This window comes from Coptis chinensis, chromosome 3 (assembly GCF_015680905.1).
Source record: "Coptis chinensis isolate HL-2020 chromosome 3, ASM1568090v1, whole genome shotgun sequence".
In the NCBI taxonomy this organism is placed as follows: domain Eukaryota; kingdom Viridiplantae; phylum Streptophyta; class Magnoliopsida; order Ranunculales; family Ranunculaceae; genus Coptis; species Coptis chinensis.
Window position 1 is genome coordinate 117,333,455 of NC_141458.1, and position 20,609 is coordinate 117,354,063.

At 35.1% G+C, this 20,609-nt stretch overlaps 1 protein-coding gene and 1 long non-coding RNA gene across 5 annotated transcripts; both read right to left on the reverse strand.

The window, feature by feature from the left end:
• Window positions 1-522: 522 nt before the first annotated feature.
• LOC147513487 (uncharacterized) lies at window positions 523-8,819 on the reverse strand. 4 transcript variants are annotated; one of them, XM_086596548.1, is made up of 14 exons: window positions 8,539-8,819; window positions 8,256-8,464; window positions 7,580-7,650; window positions 7,009-7,097; window positions 6,211-6,261; window positions 5,663-5,758; window positions 5,483-5,559; window positions 4,766-4,946; window positions 2,602-2,676; window positions 2,157-2,407; window positions 1,953-2,022; window positions 1,788-1,883; window positions 1,175-1,253; window positions 523-1,056 (listed from the first exon to the last, which is right to left on the reverse strand). In XM_086596548.1, the coding sequence occupies exons 1-14, from the start codon at window positions 8,806-8,808 to the stop codon at window positions 989-991; spliced, it is 1,683 nt and encodes a 560-aa protein (XP_086452674.1). In that variant the 5' UTR covers window positions 8,809-8,819; the 3' UTR covers window positions 523-988. The 4 variants fall into 4 exon arrangements, 3 of the variants coding, with proteins under 3 accessions (XP_086452674.1, XP_086452675.1, XP_086452676.1); XM_086596549.1 differs by having other exon boundaries at window positions 8,256-8,454; window positions 8,539-8,677; XM_086596550.1 differs by lacking the exon at window positions 8,539-8,819 and adding an exon at window positions 7,777-7,834 and having other exon boundaries at window positions 8,256-8,440.
• A 5,092-nt stretch (window positions 8,820-13,911) lies between these two features.
• On the reverse strand, window positions 13,912-18,443 carry LOC147513488 (uncharacterized). The gene is made up of 3 exons (XR_015215482.1): window positions 17,439-18,443; window positions 14,403-14,676; window positions 13,912-14,310 (listed from the first exon to the last, which is right to left on the reverse strand). It is a non-coding gene; the product is annotated as an uncharacterized LOC147513488 (long non-coding RNA).
• Between the last annotated feature and the right edge of the window lie 2,166 nt (window positions 18,444-20,609).

Sequence of the window (20,609 nt, forward strand, 5' to 3'; positions counted from 1 at the left end):
CTTTCAATTTGGGATCAAAGCATCAAATGTTTGTTTCCTCTTTAGCCATATTTCCATTGACAATTCAACATTACTAGAGTAGTTTTGTTCCATTAATGTGAAGGAGAAACAAGACACGCACACACTTGCCCAAAAGGAAAAATGCCAGTATTTGTTCTCTTCACAAGAAGTTCACATCCTGCATTGTATAAATAACAAAATCTCTAGAAGAACTTCTAAATGACCTTGTTTCTGAAACGTTTCTATAAAGTCAGTGAGAAGTTCTCTGTTGCCTAGGAAGCAATCTTTGAATCTCTTTAAAAAGATATCAGATGGTTTTCTGATGGTGTGAATTCTCTTTCTTCTTAAGCAGTTATGCATCAATTTGGATTGTAAAACTTGCCTACCCAAGTTCAAAACAATGGCCCAAAGAAAACGGGATTCCATATGACAGTATCCGGCCAGCAACCAGTCTACATAATAGTTGTCACTTAACAAAAACACAAAATGTGATGATTTGATCAGCTTATTTTACAGCAGAGGAATTCTGATCGGAATATTATAAACTAGAAAACAATAATATGTTTTCTTAGGTAATCAAATATATAAGCACCCCCACTATACTTGAATAGCGGGTTATGTCAGCAACTTCTATGCAAAGAAAGAGAAACGCTGGACAGAGGGAGAACCCCCCATCCTGATGAAATAAAGAGCTTTAAGTTAGCCCGCCATAAACACCACTTAAAATACATGGAAACTCCGTGAATGGTCAAGTCTTGGAAGTTGGTTTCAAACGGAACGTTGATACCAAGTGAGTTCCTGACGTTATTTCTGAAGCTCAACCAACTCTGTTTTCATTGTTCCTGATGCTACAAGGTGATTTACTATGCTGACAACAATAGGCATGTAAACTGCTGAAACTTTACAGCGAAAATTGCTAATGTTTCTACTTTCTGATAACAGTTGAAGTATTAGTGAAACTTCTATCCTATATTTAACCATTGCAATGTTAGTTGGAATAGCACTGAATCTGCTGCAACTTCTGAAGTAGTTTGGGGCCAACAGCAGTAATATCACCTGCGGTATTTTCTAAAAAAGTCATTACTCAAATATATGCCAAAAACCTAAAGACCATACTTTCTTTCTACTAGATTGCTACCTAAAAAAATCATTTGAAATAAAATAACTTAGATACCTGCGCCGAGTGTTAAAACCAGAAGTTCTTGTGCAGGACTGCTTGATATCTCAAAACACAATTTATCCACCAAGTCTACCTGAGCAATGTGCAGGAGATGACGATTTAGCATGTTGCATGAAACGGCAGATAATATCTTCTTAATACTTGTTTTCAATAATTATAATAATTAATATTTGTCAGATGGGTTTGTACTTCTATAAGAGGTTATGAGGCAGTTTGCCGGGAAAAAGTACTCAATAAACAAAGACCGGTCAGAGATTTAAAGACGGGAGGGGTGCTAAAAAACAAGCTGCAACGGACGATGATGCGAGATGAAGTAACACCCTGGACTTGCTAATGAAAAGAAATGAAGAGTACATTGTCTGCTGGAAGATGATACCAAGACTGGCTATTTTGACCAATCTAGATTAGTTGGGTTCGGAGGAGAGGGTTCACAAGTCAGGTACAGTATGCAGAAGGCTTGACAGGACTACTTTCGGCCTACATATGGACTCATCAAGGAAAGAGATTTGATTTGAGATACTACTTTTCCAAGCATGTCCAATTGTTACCACAGAAGGTATATTTTCTATGGTGATATAAAGAAAATAGAAAATATAATTTGGCATACCACAGAAGGAATATATTCAGATAGTGGGCCAACAACAGATACTGCTAGATCTCTTCCACTAACATTTGAAAGGCCCGTCTCTCTTGCATCATATACCTGACATTATAAACTAACCGTCAGTAGGCCTATTATAGACAGTTGAAAGAAGGGTCTACAAATATATACCTTTGTAATTACAACTCTATCTGCATCACCCAATGCAGTAGCAAAATCCTTGAGAAATGCTGCTAGACGGCTGCTTAAGCAATCAAGATATGGCAATTTGAAAAATTAATTATCATCCTCGATAAACAATGTACTGCTAGTTAAGTATTGAAATGGTGTATTGCAGTCACATGCATACCTTTCTAAACTTCTTCAGAATCATACCTGAAAGTATGAGGTTGAAAGATGACCCACAAAGCCTTGAGCGGAAATCTTTGACGAGCTGCTTGAATAACTGCACGAACCTCCGTTGGATGATGGGCATAATCGTCATAGATATGACATTTATTGAAAATACCAATCATCTCAAATCGTCTAGAAACACCAATAAAGTTGTGTAAGTGCAACCTTATACAGTCAATTAATCTTTGAGTTGGCCAATAATCATTAATCAGTGCTCTGACAGCTGCTATTACCTGCACAAGGGAACACCAATATTACAGTAACATGTTTTATCATTGAAGGGGTGGAATAAATAAAAAAGTTTCTATCAAACACAAACTAAGTAGGAAGTCCACAAATATGATCTGTTTAGAAACTGCGCAGCTAAATATATATTTCATACAGAAGTTGGGGCGGGGAAGTTGACGAAAGAGAAATTGCTACTCACTGCTAACGAATTGAGAACATTATGAACTCCTGTCAATTGTAGGCTGATGTCTGCCACTGGAGACCCCATGTGACACTGCAAGAGATCAATACTATAACCATAAAACTTTTACTTCCACGTACCTATGATTTAAGAAGCAAATAGACAAACTTGTAGAAGTAATCAATCCCTGAGGAGAATAATATCGGAGGAGAAATATACTAAACATGAGTAGATTTGTGAAAATAACACTCTTTCTTAGACAACTCTCACAGAACAACAATTGTAGAATGATAAAAAGTCTTAGAAACTTAAGGAGCCAAAAAGCATCACTCCCGACTTTAGATCATTGGACATTTTGTTAATGAGATGTATACCAATGAACCACGGACGCAGCTGTTGGTAGGCTGCGTCCGCGTCGTTGGTAGGCTGTGTCCGCGTCAGACGAGGATGCGGGAACGTATGCGTGTATGAAGCGGTCAACATGGTCAGGATACAGTCAAATTGTAAGGTTTGATTTAAATAAGTAGTATGCCATATGATTTCTTTAAGAGAAAAGAAATCAGAAACTGTGAGAAATCAGAAACTGTTGTACTGATCTTCTTGCTAAATACTGTTCTTTTATGAGGAAATTTGTCCAAACCCCCCACTTTTGTCACCACTTTATAATAAACCCCCCCACATTTGTAAACATCACGACTTCCCCCCACTCCATCTGACTTCCATCCAAGTTCCGTTGGTATTTCACCTAATACCAAAAATACCCCTCCCAAAAATGGATTACATTTTGTCTAAACCCCCCAAAATAATGTTTTCATTTAACTCTACCAATCAAACCAAAGGGTATTTTTGGTATTAGGTGAAATACCAACGGAACATGGATGGAAGTCAGACGGAGCGGGGGGGAAATCGTGATGTTTACAAATGTGGGGGGTTATTATAAAGTGGTGACAAAAGTGAGGTGTTTGGACAAATTAACCCTTCTTTTATATGTCAAATGAACATTGAAAATTGTAAAATTACAAGGAACACAGTAGAATGGTCACAGTTTTGCAACCAATCTTAGTAAGCTGAAAACGCCCTTAATTAAACCCATTTTGTGAGAGGCTTGGCTCGATGTGCAACAGACATATGCCTCAAGGCGTTGCTCGTGGTTTACACCTTGAAAGAAGGGCTGAGGCTTGTGCATTCTGTGGTTGAGGCGTAAAGGGCGCATCAATGGTTAGACTCAGTCACTTGCAATAGTTATGTTTTTAGACTCAGTTATTTGCAACAAATTTCTTAGACCAAGATGAAAACAAGCTTCAAAAGTTGTTCTTCTTGTCTAAGGAATTGATGATTTAATGTTTCAAATTTTCCTTAGTAGTAAAAAGATATTTTCAAAGCTATGTGTTCTTCTACTTTTCTTTTGTATATGCTCGTATGAAGGTGAAATACAGCCAATTGCTAAATGACTTGTATTTTTCTTTAGTATTGACCTTATAATTTTTATCCATGCATAATAATTTGTATATATTTCAAAGCATTATTCTACAAGATTGTCGAGGCTTACTTCTTGCCAACAAATACTCAAAAAAGTCTTCATCTAAGCCTTGCGACATATACAAGACTAGATTAAACCACATCATGGTGCATCAACTATAGTAGGTGGCTAGGTGCACCACAACAATCCTGAGAAAGGCCAGTGCATGTAAATAGGTCTAAATATTGGGTTAACTAGTATTACACCCCAACAAAAAAAATACACTAAAAAAAACACACGGTCAACCCAATTTGACTTTTTTTTTTTTGTACTTGGGGGGGGTGGGGGGGGGAGAGACCCTAATTTCCCATCTAGTGGGGGTGAAATCCTAATTGGCTCATCTAGTAGGGGTGTAATACTAGTTAACCCCTACATATTTGCAACCAGTAGCAAACGGGAACAAAAATGGAAGTGTCTTGTCCATTGCATGACCATAATTAACTTCTTTTAGAGAGGGGGTGTAATACTAGTTAACCCCTAAATATTTGCAACCAGTAGCAAACTGGAACAAAAATGGAAGTGTCTTGTCCATTATATGACCATAATTAACTTCTTTTAGAGAGAAAAATACAATATATTTCAAGCTTGCAAGATTGCCTACTTTCCTAGAATAAAAAACGTACAATTTGCATATAGAAGCATATAGGTTAGGTAGGAAGTTACCAATACATAGTCAGTACCACCTTGTGAGTTTGGACAAATGGATGATGCACACCATTCATTCAAACTTGAAGTCCCATAAGTGGTCACTCTGTAACCAGCATCCAATGGCTGTGAACTGCACTTTGAGAGCACTGGTGCAGTTCCAATACATGTCTCACTCACCAATGAATATGCACCTTCACTGTAAAGGATTTTATATATTAGAGACTAAAAACAGATCAATTATTCTAAAAATTAAATGCAGTTCTTCAACTGCATCCTAATTAGAAGCTACAAATGATTCTAATAAACTAATACCACTGTTCAATTTTTCTGCCTCGTCATAAGTCTTAGAAGCTTTTTGTCAAACTAAATTTACGATCTTTGAGGCCGGAATTAAAACCGCCAAATGTTTATAAGCTCAAGTAGACAAAATACGATTGCTGATATAGATGTAAGACCACTTTTGAAGCTTTAGTGGTAGCTTTAGCTCATTGACAATTAAATTTTCATGTAAGGCCTTCAAGCAACTAAAAAGTTGCAAGTTAACCAAGAAAGAATTGAATCCTTCTAACAGGTCATTTTTTCTTCCCTGTTGTGAAGATGGTGTATGTTGGAAGTTTTTTATTATGAATAATATTTTTCGCTGGAAATTTTGCTTCTTATGTCCAAAAAATTCCACATATTGTCTAATTATAATAATAATAGGAAAAAAAATGAAAATATCGAGTTATGTACCTATCTCTACATAATATGAGATGTCCACCAACCTTGATCTGCTTTAGAAACCTCTTAAATGAATTCTTGACTGCCTCCTATTTGACAAAAAAAAATAGTCAATTGAGTCTAGAAAATAGATAAACGTCCCTGAAATTGAACTTTGGTTCCCATGCAAAAAGATTTCAGCCAATACCAGACCTCATCTTGGAAGATATCAGCATGCTCCCATTCCACATTTGTCACAACAGCAATATATGGTGATAGTTGGAGGAAACAACCATCATATTCATCAGCCTTGTCAAGAAATTACGAAATGGTGCAATTTAATACACGGTCGGTTTTCCGGCAGTGAAAATCTAATAAGAAACAATGATCATTGGAAGAAAAGAATATTGTTCTTGTTTCAGAGGATCAGCACACTAGACTCACGATCTCTTAGCAAACAAGGAAAAAAAAATCGTCATTGGGTTGAGGGGGAGGGGAGGATAAACCACAGTGTATGTACTTGCAAAGCAGATGAAAACTTTCTTCAATAACCTCACCTATAGCTACAAAATCTTATAACTTAAAAGCTTTTGAAACCAAGTAAGAAAGTAAAAAGAAGTACAGTAATAAGAAAAGCAGAAGAGTTGCGTAAAAATGTAAAATAGATATTTCTTCATATTATGTAGATGGCAAAACGTTGCTCAAGGTTATTCTACAGTCCCCCATATCCACACATGCACATAGAAAAGGAGAGAGAGTACCTCCAAAATGAAATTGGGACTCCGGCAGCAAAGAATATTTCCACCTGGAAACTGCAAAGAATAAAAGAATCCGGAAACTTCTAAAATGTGCTATACATTCCATGTCATATATACCATACTGAATTATGTTTTCTCAACTATACTAAATTTAACAGACATAGGCGTGTTGCAATAAAGGGGGGATGTGACAAATTAATTCTTCTCAACTTACTAAACATAACACAGACGTAGGAATGTTGCATTAAAAGGGAGGCGGGGGGAGGGAAGAGAGAAAACAGTTCATTAATTGGAAAGACGTTGCTTGAGCAATAAACTTCAAAATGGGCAAAATGTATTTTCTTTTGATAGGTGAGAGCGGTTTGAATGTGCAACCTTACAACAGAATTAGCAAATCATCTGAGGTATGAGCTCCAGACATCATTAAGAAAATCTTTATAACATGGCTGTGAAGAAATGGGAAATAACAGGCAAACACTCAGTCCACCATCCATTACTTTCTTTCTGAGCCTTGGGATTCATCCTTGTTGTACAACTTCTACCAAAATTTCTCTGAATGAAATTGGTTGTGAGATTGTAAATAGAGCATTCAGATTGTTTTAGTTTTTATCATATGATATTATGTGAATGTTTATGAGATGCATTTTTTCTGTCACATTTAACTTTAAGCTGAACCCCTCTTTATAAATGGTTCTCTATGAAATACAAAAATTTATGTGCTCATACAAATGAAGTGTCCTACTAAATTAAAAGATGAGGTATATAAATTAAACTGTTGCAAAGGGTGAAGAGATAAATTACCTGCGGCACTTGTGCCCCAACTACAGCAGTAAGATCAACCCCCATCGCACTTAATACATATGCAAGCATACTAGCCGTTGTTGTTTTTCCTGCAACCGTCAGACAAAAAAATAGAATCATTACAGTCCTAATGCAACCAGTAAACTAAAAAATAATGCAGAGTTTGCATGACTTCCATTGTATTTGTTTCTTGAACACAACAGAGGACAGAATCGTTAGTGTCAGGAAGTTGCATCTGACAAGATCCTACCGAATGTGAAACCCTATAACTTGTTCACCATTTGACTGGCATGTGTCAGTCACATAACTCTCTAAAAAAGCAACTTCGACTTCTGAATTAAAAGCTAAGAATGAACAGGAGGGATCTGTTCACTTGAATCAACAAATAAGAGTAAACTACGATGAGCAAAATCTGTTTTATATTTAATCTAATTACTATCACGTGATTTTCACATACATAGATGTTTGGCATTCTTGATATAGATATTCTCACCCCAATGCTTTTGCTTTGCAGATAAAAATTTGATAAAAGGGAAGACATCCAATTGGAGACAGATCAAAATACAATTACCATGAGTTCCACTAACAGCAACAAGGTTGTGGTGCTCTGTAATCATTCCCAACCAATTTCCTCTTTTTAATCTGTGTAAAGAAAAAGATTAAAACGATAAAATAGATATTTTGTACCTGAAAAAGAAAATTTACATCACCAAGAAAATAACTTAAGAATAGATTCAACTGCTTTTTTAAACTGGTGATGTCGCCTACCCCTCCTCCCTACAAGTGTACACTGTTTGTGTTTCGAAATCCATATATGGGTAAGACACTACAAATAAGAAGATTCAATATTAGTATTATCTTAGGTGTGGTTTTTCCAATTCTTCTCAGAAACACAAACAAAATAAAAGTGATAGAGCCCCTCATCACACGCCCGTGTCACCTCAGGATTTACACCTACACGCATTTTGAATTGAGATATGCGGTATGCATCTGAAGGGAGCACGGACGTGCGGATGCAGGGTTGGCCACCTCAAAGTAGTTGACACTTTTTTGACATTTACAAGGTGGGAGTTTCCCTTTCATAACTTTCTCTTTTCATATTAAATCCCTTCCCGCCTTTTTCGTTTTCAACTCACAAAACCCAGTCTTCTTCTACCTTTCCAAAGATGACATTAGTCATCACTTATCAGTTATCACAGTCAACAATTTAGCAAAGCATTAGGTCTATTAATCAATCAAATACTTACACGTGTACTCCCATGGCTTTAGCATGCAAAACCTCCACATTATCCGATCCAATCGCACTAGACACAACCACTTTATCAGGTAAACAAGAACCAAAACCCTTCCTCTCAATATTCAACACCGAATGTCCCACAAACAACCTCGCACCAGCTTCACGCAATCGATCCATATACTCATTCCACACAATATCCGAACCACTAACTTCAAACCCCTAAAAAAAATCCAAAATCAAACTACATTGCGAGTTTATGAATTGCAAAACCAGGGTTTAACAGTTTAACTTACTTGTTTCAGAGCCAGCATTGCTAATGCCGACATTCCACAACCACCAACACCAACGAAGTGAATCCAAGTTTTCTTGTTTTTAAACAATGATGAGATATTGGTAGTAGTGTACTCGTTTTTTGATTCAGAGAAAATGTAGAATCTATTTTTAATGACATGATCAGTGGATTTGAAACGGAAATTTGTTTGTGAATGGAAAGTTAGAGGGAGTGGTTTAGGGTTGGGGTCAAAATTTAGTAAGTGAGATTTGGAAATGGCTGGAAACTCCATCGGGGAGTGAATAGTGTAGTTCAAGTGTTATATATACGAGTTTTACTTGGCGGTAATTTACTGCGGCCCATATCTTTTTGGACCATAGATTGTCCAAGTTAACTCAAGATCCTAATTTCGGACACCATTTAGGCTACACTGATATCGGTACTTATTTCATGCATGAATTTGATGGATTGGAATGGGGGAAGAGCAACCTTGACTTAGCTTCGTACCACCCTTGAGCCTAGAGGGCATCATTTAAATCTCCTGGCTTCCCATAGCAGTGCCATCCATAGCTAGTAATTCACCGTTTAATTCGTTTGGCGAATAAAACGAGTAAGTTGGCAAATTTTTAAATGATGCGGTTTAATTTGCGAATTGGTTGGGCCGGACTTATAATTGTCATATTATAAATGTGTTAGTAATAGTAAGTAGAATCAAAAATTTGACATTTGTATTATTTTTTCATGAGTAAAATTGTAAAAATAAAAATAAAAACGTTATGTACTTATATATCAAAATTTTAAATCCTTAAATATATATTATAGCTATACCCTCTTAGCTCTATTTTTCAAGGCATCACAAAGTCTCAAATTTTTTGTAAACTCTAATACTAATTACAAAAAAATAAAAAATAAAAATAAAATAAAAATAAAAATAAAATAAAATAAAAAAAATCCTAATCCTTAGATATATATTATAGCTATACCCCTCACCAATCTATTTTTTGGAATACTCACAGAGACTCCAGTTTTTTCCAAACTCTATTACTATTTACTAATTACGAAAAAATATGATATAAATAAATAACCAATCTCATCTAGAGTTTCACAAAGTCTCCAATTTTTCCTAAACAATATAGCTAATTACGGGGAAAAAAAATACAAAAAACAAAATTGCTAAAAACAATAGTTTCAACCAAAAATGATTTTCCTAAAACTCTTACGTGACAAATAATAGTTTCCACACTAATCTCAGGTGAAGTTCAACATAGCAAAGTTTCTTTCTAGAAAATGACAATGAAACTATGAAAAAACAAAGGAAAAAATAAATTGAGTTGCTTGAACATTTACTTTATGCATTTGTTAACCACACATGTGATTGAGGAAAAAAAAATAAACTAATCATAAAATAAGTAACAGTACGGGTGTACACCCAAAACAAATAAAATTGTATTGTATGCACTATATATATGGACCTAACAAATAAAGTTGGATCAATTTGATATGTCATCCACTGTGGGATTTAGACATTTAATCAAAGTTAAGGATTTCAAAAACTACAATTCCGACCACAATAATTACGACATATTACAATTAATTTATGAATTTTATAATTTCCAATTGTAGCGGAATAACAAGATTCAATTAAAATGGAAGTTGACTTAAATAAATTATATAACTATTTATTTAGTTAAAGTGGACGTTGAACTTAAATAAATTATATACCAAACCAAAACAAATTACATGTGGAAAATTAAATTATACAAAAAATAACATCACAAAATATATAATAGAAAATGAAAAAAAAAATAACGGCAAACCAATAATGACAAATATTATAAAATATATATAATACTGTATGAAACTAACGTCAAAAAACAATTAACGGGAAATAGAAAACTAGATGTAAATGCATCGAACTAATCTCAAATAATATTTAACGGAAAATCGAAAATTGGATGCACATGCAAGCATTAAACTATTATTAAAAAGTAATTAATGAACAATCAGAATATGAATACAATTGCATTAAACTAACCTCAAAGAATAATTAACGGAAAATCAAAACTTGGATGCAAATACATTAAACTATAACATAAAAAAATAATTGTCGGGAAATCGGAAACTGGATGCAAATGCATTGAACTAACCCTCAAATATTAAATTAAAATAAAATCGGAAACTGCAACTATATTGAACTAACCTAAAAAAAAATTAACTATAAATTGGAAACAAAATGCAAATGCGTGAAATTAATCTTAAAAAATAATTAACATAAAATCGGAAAATGGATGCAACTACACTGAACTAATTCCAAAAAATAAATTGGATGCAAAGCATTGAACTAACCTCAACAAATAATTAACGGAAAATCAGAAACTAGATGAAATTCATTGAACTAACCTCAAACAATAATTAATAGGAAATCAGAAACTAAATGCAAATACAACCTCATCGAATAATAAATGAGAAATCGAAAACTGGATGCAAATGTATTAAACTAATCTCAAAAAATGATTAACGGGAAATCGGAAACTATATGCAAATGCATTGAGCTGATCTCGAAGAACAATTAACAGGGAATTGGAAATTAGATGCAAGTGCATTGAACTAACTGCAAAGAATAATAAACAATAAATTGAAAACTAAATGCAACTGCATTGAACTTACCTCAAAAAATAAATAACATAAAATCAGAAACTTGATGCAAATGCATTGAACTAATCTCAAAATATAGTTGTGTCATATGTTGTGAGAATGTCTCGATAAGTATAGTGTTGTATTTAAAACGGTGTTTATCTTATCTTTTTTCTTATGATTGGGAACACCTTGCTATTTAAGTAGTTTCAATATGAACTTATTCTTATTAGATAATCTCACATAACTTCAATCAAACTTCTATTATTAAATAACAAAATGAAGTTGAAGGGTTTTATCAATGGTGAGTTATATTTTTTCAATAGAGAGTATGTACGTGGGGTTTTCATGTTATAAGAAATTTAGATGAGTGATCAATACAATATTTATATATAATAGTTCTGCATATATAGTTGCATATATTTTTTAGAATAATTAATATGATAGAACCCGTTCATAGATAATCTTTGAAGATCCCACATAGTGAGTCAGGTATAATTTAAATAATAATTAACAGAAAATCGGAAACTGGATAATCTTTGATGATCCCATATAGTAAATCAAACATAATTTGTTTTTATGTCATGTTTGCAATTAAGGACACTACAGATGGATTAGTAGAAAGTTGGTATTACAAACCACATTGGATAATTAAAAGGAAATCGAAAACTTGATTCAAATACATTTAACTGAGCTCAAAGAGTAATTAACATGAAATCAGAAACTTTATGCATATACGATAAACTAAACTCAAAAAGTAATTAACTATAAATCGGAAATTGCTGCAACTGCATTAAACTAACGTCAGAGAATAACTAACTGGAAATTAGAAATTGGATGCAAATCCTTGAAAAATATTTAACGGGAAATCGAAAACGGTATGCAAAAATGCATCAAACAAACCTCAAATAATAATTAACAGAGAATCGGAAACTGGATGCAAATGCATTGAACTAACCTCAAAATATAATTAACAGGAAATAAAAAACCGAATGCAACTTTATTGAACTAACCTCATAGAATAATTAGCGGGAAATCATAAACTAGATGCAAATGTATTGAAATAACTTCAAATAATAGTTAACAAGAAATCAGAAACCGGATGAAATTGCATTGAACTAACCTCAAAGCATAAATAATTAGAAATCATAAACTAGATACAGATGTATTGAACTAACCTCAAACTGTTATTAATGATAAATCGGAAACTGGATGCAAATGCAATAAACTAATCTAAAGACTAATTAACAAAACATCAAAAAATGGATACAACTGCACTGAACTAACCTCAATGAATAATTAATGAGAAATCATAAATTTGATACAAATGCATTAAACAAACCTTAAAAAATAATTAACAGGAAATCAAAATCTTGCTACAAATGCATTGAACTAACTTCAAAGAACAACTAACAGAAAATTAGAAATTAGATGTAACTACACTGAACTAACCTCAAACTATAATTAACGGAAAATCAGAAACTGGATACAACTGCATTGAAATCAAAAATTGGATGCAATATCCTTGATGAATATTTAACATAAAATCGGAAACTGGATTTAAATGCATTGAAATAACCTCAAAGAATAGTTAACTAGAAATCGGAAACCAGATGTAACTGCATTGAACTACCCTCAAAGCATAAATAACCGAAAATTGGAAGCTAGATGCGAACTAACCTTGAAAAATAATTAACGGAAAATCAGAAACTGGATGCAGACGTATTGAACTAACGTCAAAGAGTAATTAACGGAAAATTGGAACCTGGATGCAAATGCAATGAGCTAATCTCAAAGAGTACTTAACGAAACATTAAAAACTATATGCAACTGCATTGAATTAACATTAATGAATAATTAAAGGGAAATCATAAACTTGATACAACTACATTGAATTAACCTTAAAGAATAATTGATGGAAAATCGGAAACTAGATGCAACTACATTGAACTAACCTCAAATAATAATTAACGTAAAATTGAAAACTTAATGCAAATGCATTGAACTAAACCTGAAACATAGTTATATTATATATAGGAAGAATATAATGTCTCGACAAGTATAGTTTTGCATTTTAAGTAGTGTTTATTATAATTTTTTTATTATAATTGGAAATGTCTTGCTATTCAAGTAGCTTCAATATCATCTTCGCCACGTTGGGCATTCTCTCAAAATTTCAATCAAATTTCTATTATTAAACCTAACAACAAAAATAAATTGATGAGTTTTATCAAGGTTTGTTGCTTTCTTTTTATAGAGAGTAGTGCAAGAAACTTAAATGAGTGATTAATATAATTTCCCTATCTCATAGCTCTGCATAGTTACTAATATTTTTTTAAATAATTTAATATAACGACACCCGTTCGTAGAACGGGTTCAAAAGCTAGTGTAAAATATATAGCCGAATTTTAAAAGAATGCTTTCGTATTATACCCGTTTAAAACACGTATATCGTATTTCTACCATTAACGTTTTATTGGACCGAATATTTAAAAATATTATTATTGAAAATTTCGAATCTTAGGCAAATAATTACCGTATCGAATAATTGCCATATCGAATTTTTGCCGTCCACAAATTTACTAGCTATACTGCCATCCGTGTTATCTTTAACTTATTTAATTTCAGGTGGTCTGTTAATTACCTCAAGCACTTTCAAGTGTCTTGTTGTTGCACATGCAACCTTTTTGTGGGTTACCACTTACCCACCTTCATACAAACGGTTTATAACCAATCATTCAGCAACCAGTTGTTAAACCACCTATCATTAAGCTTGCTCCTTAAGTGGAAGATTCCAGCCCCGAAGCCACTAAGCCAGAGAGAAGCAATTTCACCGACAAAACACAAGGACCCGTCAGAGATTGTTTCCATGTCCCAGACTGTGAACGTAGCTCGATCAACACTTTTCACTGCTCGATCTTTTTAAAGTGTACCTGGGTACTCTGAATCCCTGATTCACACATTCACGTCAAATAGCAGACCAAAATAAATATGTCTCTTCATAGTTAATATCTGAGAGAGGGGGAAGGTGAGCGTGAGTGGCTCTACCCTTTACATTATAACAAAGCCCGCCAGTTACAGCCACTATACTCATGTACGTTCATGTGATAAACAAAAAAGAATGAAGAAACGTGTGTCCTAGCCACGAACAAGATACAGCCTGAAAAACACACAACAAATAATCAATAATAGAAGCAAGAGGTAACAACTTTCACATCGCAAAGCAATTGCGTCTAAGCGACTTGCCCTTACCACACCCATATGCCTTGAACACAAAGACCCAGTAACAGTATTGTGATTCTTAATTCAAAGCAGCTCCATCCATCCTCTGACTTCCCATAAGGCCATAAACTGTGCCATCACTCATCACTGTTATCTTAACTTGAATTCTTTCTGCTTCTGGTGGAATATTACCTCACGAATGGTGGAATACTACCTCATGCACCCACAGAACTGCTTGTCATATGTACTTCATCAAGAGCATCAAATCTTATGTTGAATTGCGCATGCAATATTTCAGTTAGCACTTCACCAAAAAAACACTACAGTTGGTTACCACTTACCTGTTAGAATAGTTGTATGAACATAGCAACTAAAGTAGAACATAAGAAGCAGTAGCAATGAAGAAACAAGGACAGCAGTAACTGAGAATAACCAAGGCGGATTAGTCGTCCCAAGGAAAGATTTCGCCCCTTCCAATGGTGCGAGAAAAGGCAACAATGGCGCCTTTCTCCACGAGATTCAATGGTTAACAGCTGACTTTTGCACTAGAACGTACTACCCTCTGTAATGATAATATAACTCTCCTGGCGGTTGACAAGAAGAAGAAAAGAAAAAAAGGACCGGTTTGAGTTTTTACTTTTCTCCGAAGCTGAGTTTCGATCAAGTCTATTCTCTATGGACTCACAAATTCCATTTATAGAGGTTAGGAGGAAGAGAGACCAACTCCTAATAAACACTTTGAAACTTGGCCTTCAAGAAAAAGGCAAAACAAGTTTAGACTATTGGTCAAACTACTACCCACAACAGTAAGCCCAAGCCCAGGCCCAAACCCTACCCGATGTGGATAACCAATGTGGGACTATCTACTATGCACTAAAGTGGAGAGAACACCATTTGTTCATCTCCTCCACTTTGCACACACACTAGTATTTAGAAATACACAAGAGATTCCAACATTACCTGCCTAACAGCCACTGTTTACCACAATTCTTTTAAGCGACCACCAACATCTATACCTTTTATCCTGGTTTTAATTCTGATATTTATTCTGTAGTAGAAGGCTTGTAGCAACCACCTGTCATCCAGCTTGCCCCATTCAAGTGGAAGGTTCCAGCCATGTAGCCAGATAAAAGCAATTTCAGTGGCTACTTCAAGCACGAGGAGCAGTTCCCAAGCCCAGACAGTGAATGTAGTTCAACGGGAGCACTTGCACAAGTGTCACACGTTCAACTGCTGAACCCCATGAAAATTAAAGAAAAAACTGTGGAACTCAGGTCACTAATTCAGAATCAGTAATGACCCAGTCAAAGTCAAGATACTCGTACAGCTATAAGACAATTAATTCGATAAATCACGAGCATACTAAATACAAACATTAAGATAAACCCTTCAATGACAGCGTCACCTATTGGAAGTATTTAGAACGCATCATTTACCACTTTTTGAATGTATTTGACCTAGAATGACATCTTCATTTATTGAAGCTCAGCTCGTTCGACTCGAATACCAGCGCTATTACCCACCTTTAGAGCATTGTATTGCCACATAAGGGCATCTCCAATGGAGGGTGTAAATTGTTTAAAGTGTAAAATTTACACTCTAAATGTCAAAAACATGTTTCCAATGGGGGGTGTAAATCCCAGGTGATAAGCTAATAGCTAATAGGGGGTGGGAATTCCCCATCCGCTATTAGTTAATAAACATTTCCGGACGTCATTTCAAGAACGCCCCAATCAAAAGAAATTCGGACGCCACTTAAACGCATCGTCTGTTTTATTTTATTTTTAGAATTGTAACGTTTGCGACGGGTAAAGACCGTCATTTATTGGTTGGCCCAGTTTTAATAAACTTCGGACGTAACTCAAAGTGACGTGCGGTTTGTTTTTTTTTGTTAAACCCCTTACGACGGACTTTGACCGTCGGTTTTTCTCAGTTTTTTAATTTTACAAACTCTTAAACTTTGTTGCGTTGGAAACCATTTTGGAGGTGGAAACTATTAATGTGTAAGAGGGGCCATAAAATCCTAATGGCACCTATGTGGCACTTATGTGGAGGTGTATATATACACTCTCCATTGGAGATGCCCTAACACACTCCAATTAGGAGATGTGCCTGTTTGGGATTTGTGTATATATGGCAAGATCAAAACAACGTCAACGGCAAGACCAATGTTAGTATAATGACCACATTGAACAAAGGAGTAAGACAGGATAATAGAGTTCAAGTTAAAACAATGTCAACATATTTGTACTAAAAGAAAAAAAGTTTCTGAAAGTAAAAGAAAAAAGAAAATAATAACAAAAACAAATAGTAGAAAATATTCAAATATGCTACAGTTTACCACATATGAGAACAAGAAAAGAGCTGTGTAACAACCTACACGCCTAAATATAACAGTTTTGACGTAATTAATATTGTCATTCAGGTCAAAGTCAATCTAATATATAAGAAATTTATAATCTCAACAGAATAACCAAGAATAAATAAGTGTACTTGAAGTCCAATGCATCACCTAGTGCTAATTTCATACCATGAATTTCCATTTAATTCACCCGTGTCATCTGTCATACCAAGATACAGACTGTTATGGCTCTGACACGGAATGGACTAACAACAGTCTTAATATGTTAACAACTGAAAATGAAGAACACGGTACAGAACCTGTTTTAAAGTTTCTAGTTATCATAACCCGTTGGTCTGCAATATAGTTTTTCGTAGTACACGAGACTCGATAATGAAGAACTTTTCAATTTCATATGCGACCATGAAAGTAATCCATTGAGTAATACTAACCCTAACATTTGCAAGAATTAGCGAAAAATCTATCTGGCAAGGATTTCAGACAATTTAGAATAATGAATAATATAGCGTAAAATATTGAATGAGAAAATAACCAAACTATTGAAAAATCTGGAAAGAATTGCAAACAAGTTGAATGAACTATATCTTGGATTATGCATATGTAAACAACTGAATAGCATGTAAAGCAACAAAGTTTTTTCAGCATAAACAATCTGAAGGATTTATAGCTTAAATAATATGTAAAGCAATGATTGTTATCCATACCTGATCCACCACCAAGCCATTGTTGGCGCTGGCATTTCCAAAGAGTTGCTCCTGTCCTTGAAGGATTTATCAAGAGCACCAAGCATCTTCCCAGAATCGGACCTTACCACCCTTCTCAACCAAATAGGCAACGTTTTCTTTAAATTTACTTGTGACAGCAAGAATTCTTTCATCTGATAGTTACCACTTACCGCCGCCTAACACCCACTATTTTCCACAATTCTTTTAAGCAAACAACCAACATCTATACCTTTTTATCCTCATTTTAATTTTGTTCTGTCTTTTGGAGAGATGGCTGAGTGGTTTTTCATCTGTAGTACAAGACTTGTAGCAATCACCTGTCATTGTTTACCCATAGTTCAAACTTCAAACAGAGCACTTGCGCAACCGTCACTCTTTTCAAATGCTGGACCCCATGAAGATCAAAGAAAGAAATGTGAAACTCGGGTCACTAATTCAATATCATCGAAGACCCAGTTGAAGTAGAGCTATAAGAATTTACATCGATAGGATTACGAGCATACTAAATACAAACATAAGGATAAACTCTTCAAGATGTTACCACAATAAGAATGCAGTTTGACCTAAAATGACTTCTTCACCTATTATTACATCTACAGATGAAACGGATAAAGAATGACATCTTCACCCAAAAGATTGGATGGTACAGTAACATTGTCTATTCTAATTCAAATCTTCTAAAAGTATCGGAAATTGTTTTCATGTTCTACAGTGAACAAACCATATCTAAGTGTGGACATTACATGCATAATATATCCTATCAACCTCTATCAGTTTCAAATTTGAAAAGAATGAGTGCCTGCCCATATGACTATGCTTAGGCTATGATTACTCAACAGGTGATATCAATTTAAGTGAGTAACTAAGGAATCAATTTTTACCTCGACCCTTAAGCCCCTCCCCTCTACCCCTTCCCAGGTGAAGGTGGGATTGATCCCAAGACATTTGGGCCCAACCAAGGCTTGACCAGTGGGAAACTGGACACCATCATGTTAGAATAGTTGTATGAACACAGCAACTAAAGTAGAACAGAAGGAACAGTAGCAATAAAGAAACAAGGACGGAATCGGGAATAACCAAGGCGCTGATTAGTCATCCTTAAGGAAAGATTTCGCCCTTCCAATGGTGCGTAAAGGCAACAAAGCATGCCTTCCTCACAGATTCAATGGTTAACAAAGACCGACTTTGCACTAGAAATGGACTACCCTCTAGAAACAAAGAATATAACTCTCTCAAGGGCCGACAAGAAGAAGAGAAGAAGAAAAGGACCGGTTTTAGTTTTTCGCTTTCTCGAGTTGAGTTTCGATCAAGTCTCATCTCTATGGACTCACAAATTCTATTTATAGAGGTTAGGAGGAAGAGAGACCAACTCCTAATAGAACACCAAAACTTGTCGCCAAGAAAAAGGCAAAACAAGTTTAGGCTATTGGTCTAACCACTACCCACAACAAGAAGCCCCAAGCCCAAGCCCGAACCCTACCCGATGTGGTGGATAACCAATGTGGGACTATCTACTATGCACTAAAGTGGAGAGAACACATATGGTTCATCTCCTCCACTTTGCACACACTCACAAGTATTTCAAATACACTTAGAGATTCCAACAATCCCCACTATTTCAAAATACTAATAGTCCCCCCACTATTTTGGAATAGGATATTACAAAAAAAAAGGTTAACGAAATGCCGAGAGAATCGAAAAACAATGCATAAGATAATCGGTGCTTTTCTGGCTTGAACCACCATAGGGTAACATGTCTTATAATACGCGAAAGTGGTGGATTAAAAAATCTTTGAACCAACATTCCCTCAGTAGTAAAATAGTGGACATGCACCCACATTGCTCTTTCATTATATGCCCTGCTTCAAGGTGTTATTTGCTTTTTGGCCCTCATACGCTTGCACAGTTATGTGAATGCTCTAGAGTACTTGCACAATACTCATAAGAACCGACCCAGTTCTACATTCACGTAGGTGGATATCCATCAAGTGTACATAGCGCTTAGAATACACTATCTCATAAAAAATAATGGACTATGGATTCCATTAAGAGTAAAATAACTCATCCTTTTCTCATTGCTATTCAAGTTATACAAAGTATACAATAATGCTATCTAGTCATAGGGTGGGACGCCTCAAAGAAAGACAATAGCATACCAGAGCGGCGAGGTGACTTGTTTTTCCCTTTGAACCTAATTCATGGGATCTCCAATCACATAAAGGGGGGTTCCAGCTGTCGCCCTCTATCTAAGGCAAAAGTCCCATCCCCTCGACGATAACCACTTGCCTCCAAAGAAGTGGTGCAAGTTAGACATGTGGCCAAACTAAGTCCAACCTAACATAATCTCTAGCAAATTGCTTGATTAAGTTATATCTCAACTTACATGTATTCTTTTCCCATCAGACATAAGATAACACGCCTTAGCTATTGCAATGAGACAAATTTTGCAAAGCATATACACATCGAGGTCAAGTTAGAGCCAATGGGAAGATTTGCCAAGAGGTTGCTAACCCACTCAAGATCATCACATGCCTTTTCTAAGGCGATTAGCTTGATGATATCCAAGACACTCAATTTCCACCAAAGGTAAACACATAAACATTATCGATCCAAATTTTATAACATATTACCCTTCTAACAATGATGGAAATCTACTAAATATCACCCATAATCAATGGCTCTCGCATAAGATACTTGGATAATCCGACAATATACATCAAAGTTCCTTATAAGGACACAATGGGTTATCACCAAGATGCCATTAATGTAGGCAATGTCATGTCTCACATACATTATCCATCAAGTACAATTGGCTACCAATGATATTGACTTATTTAGTATGAGAAAACACAATGAGATTATTTTTCATAAGATGGATATTTGCCACAAAAGGTGTTAACACATGCTTACTATCATAATATCCATACTTTTCAATGAAAAATATTTCTACTAAGTGCTATAACAATATAATGAGACCAACATGAGTTTTAATTCCTATATTCACCACCATTCAATTCTCAGAGTGCCCGAATTCCCCTATACCATCCGGCCGGGTCCGGTTTAAGGTACGCCATAAGGCCTTCAACCATATTCAAACGCCAACATCTTGACAACCTAATATAGCAAGCATAAAAATGAGTTTAACAACAT

What these genes read in the sequence shown, in the direction of transcription:
- LOC147513487 (XM_086596548.1), bottom strand. Translation starts at nt 8,808, where the DNA reads ATGGAGTTTCCAGCCATTTCCAAATCTCACTTACTAAATTTTGACCCC. An exon ending in ATGTTCTCAATTCGTTAGCA is followed by an intron (nt 2,408 to 2,601) that starts GTGAGTAGCAAT and finishes TCCCTTGTGCAG; the next exon opens with GTAATAGCAGCTGTCAGAGC. An exon ending in GGTTTTAACACTCGGCGCAG is followed by an intron (nt 1,057 to 1,174) that starts GTATCTAAGTTA and finishes AAAATACCGCAG; the next exon opens with GTGATATTACTGCTGTTGGC.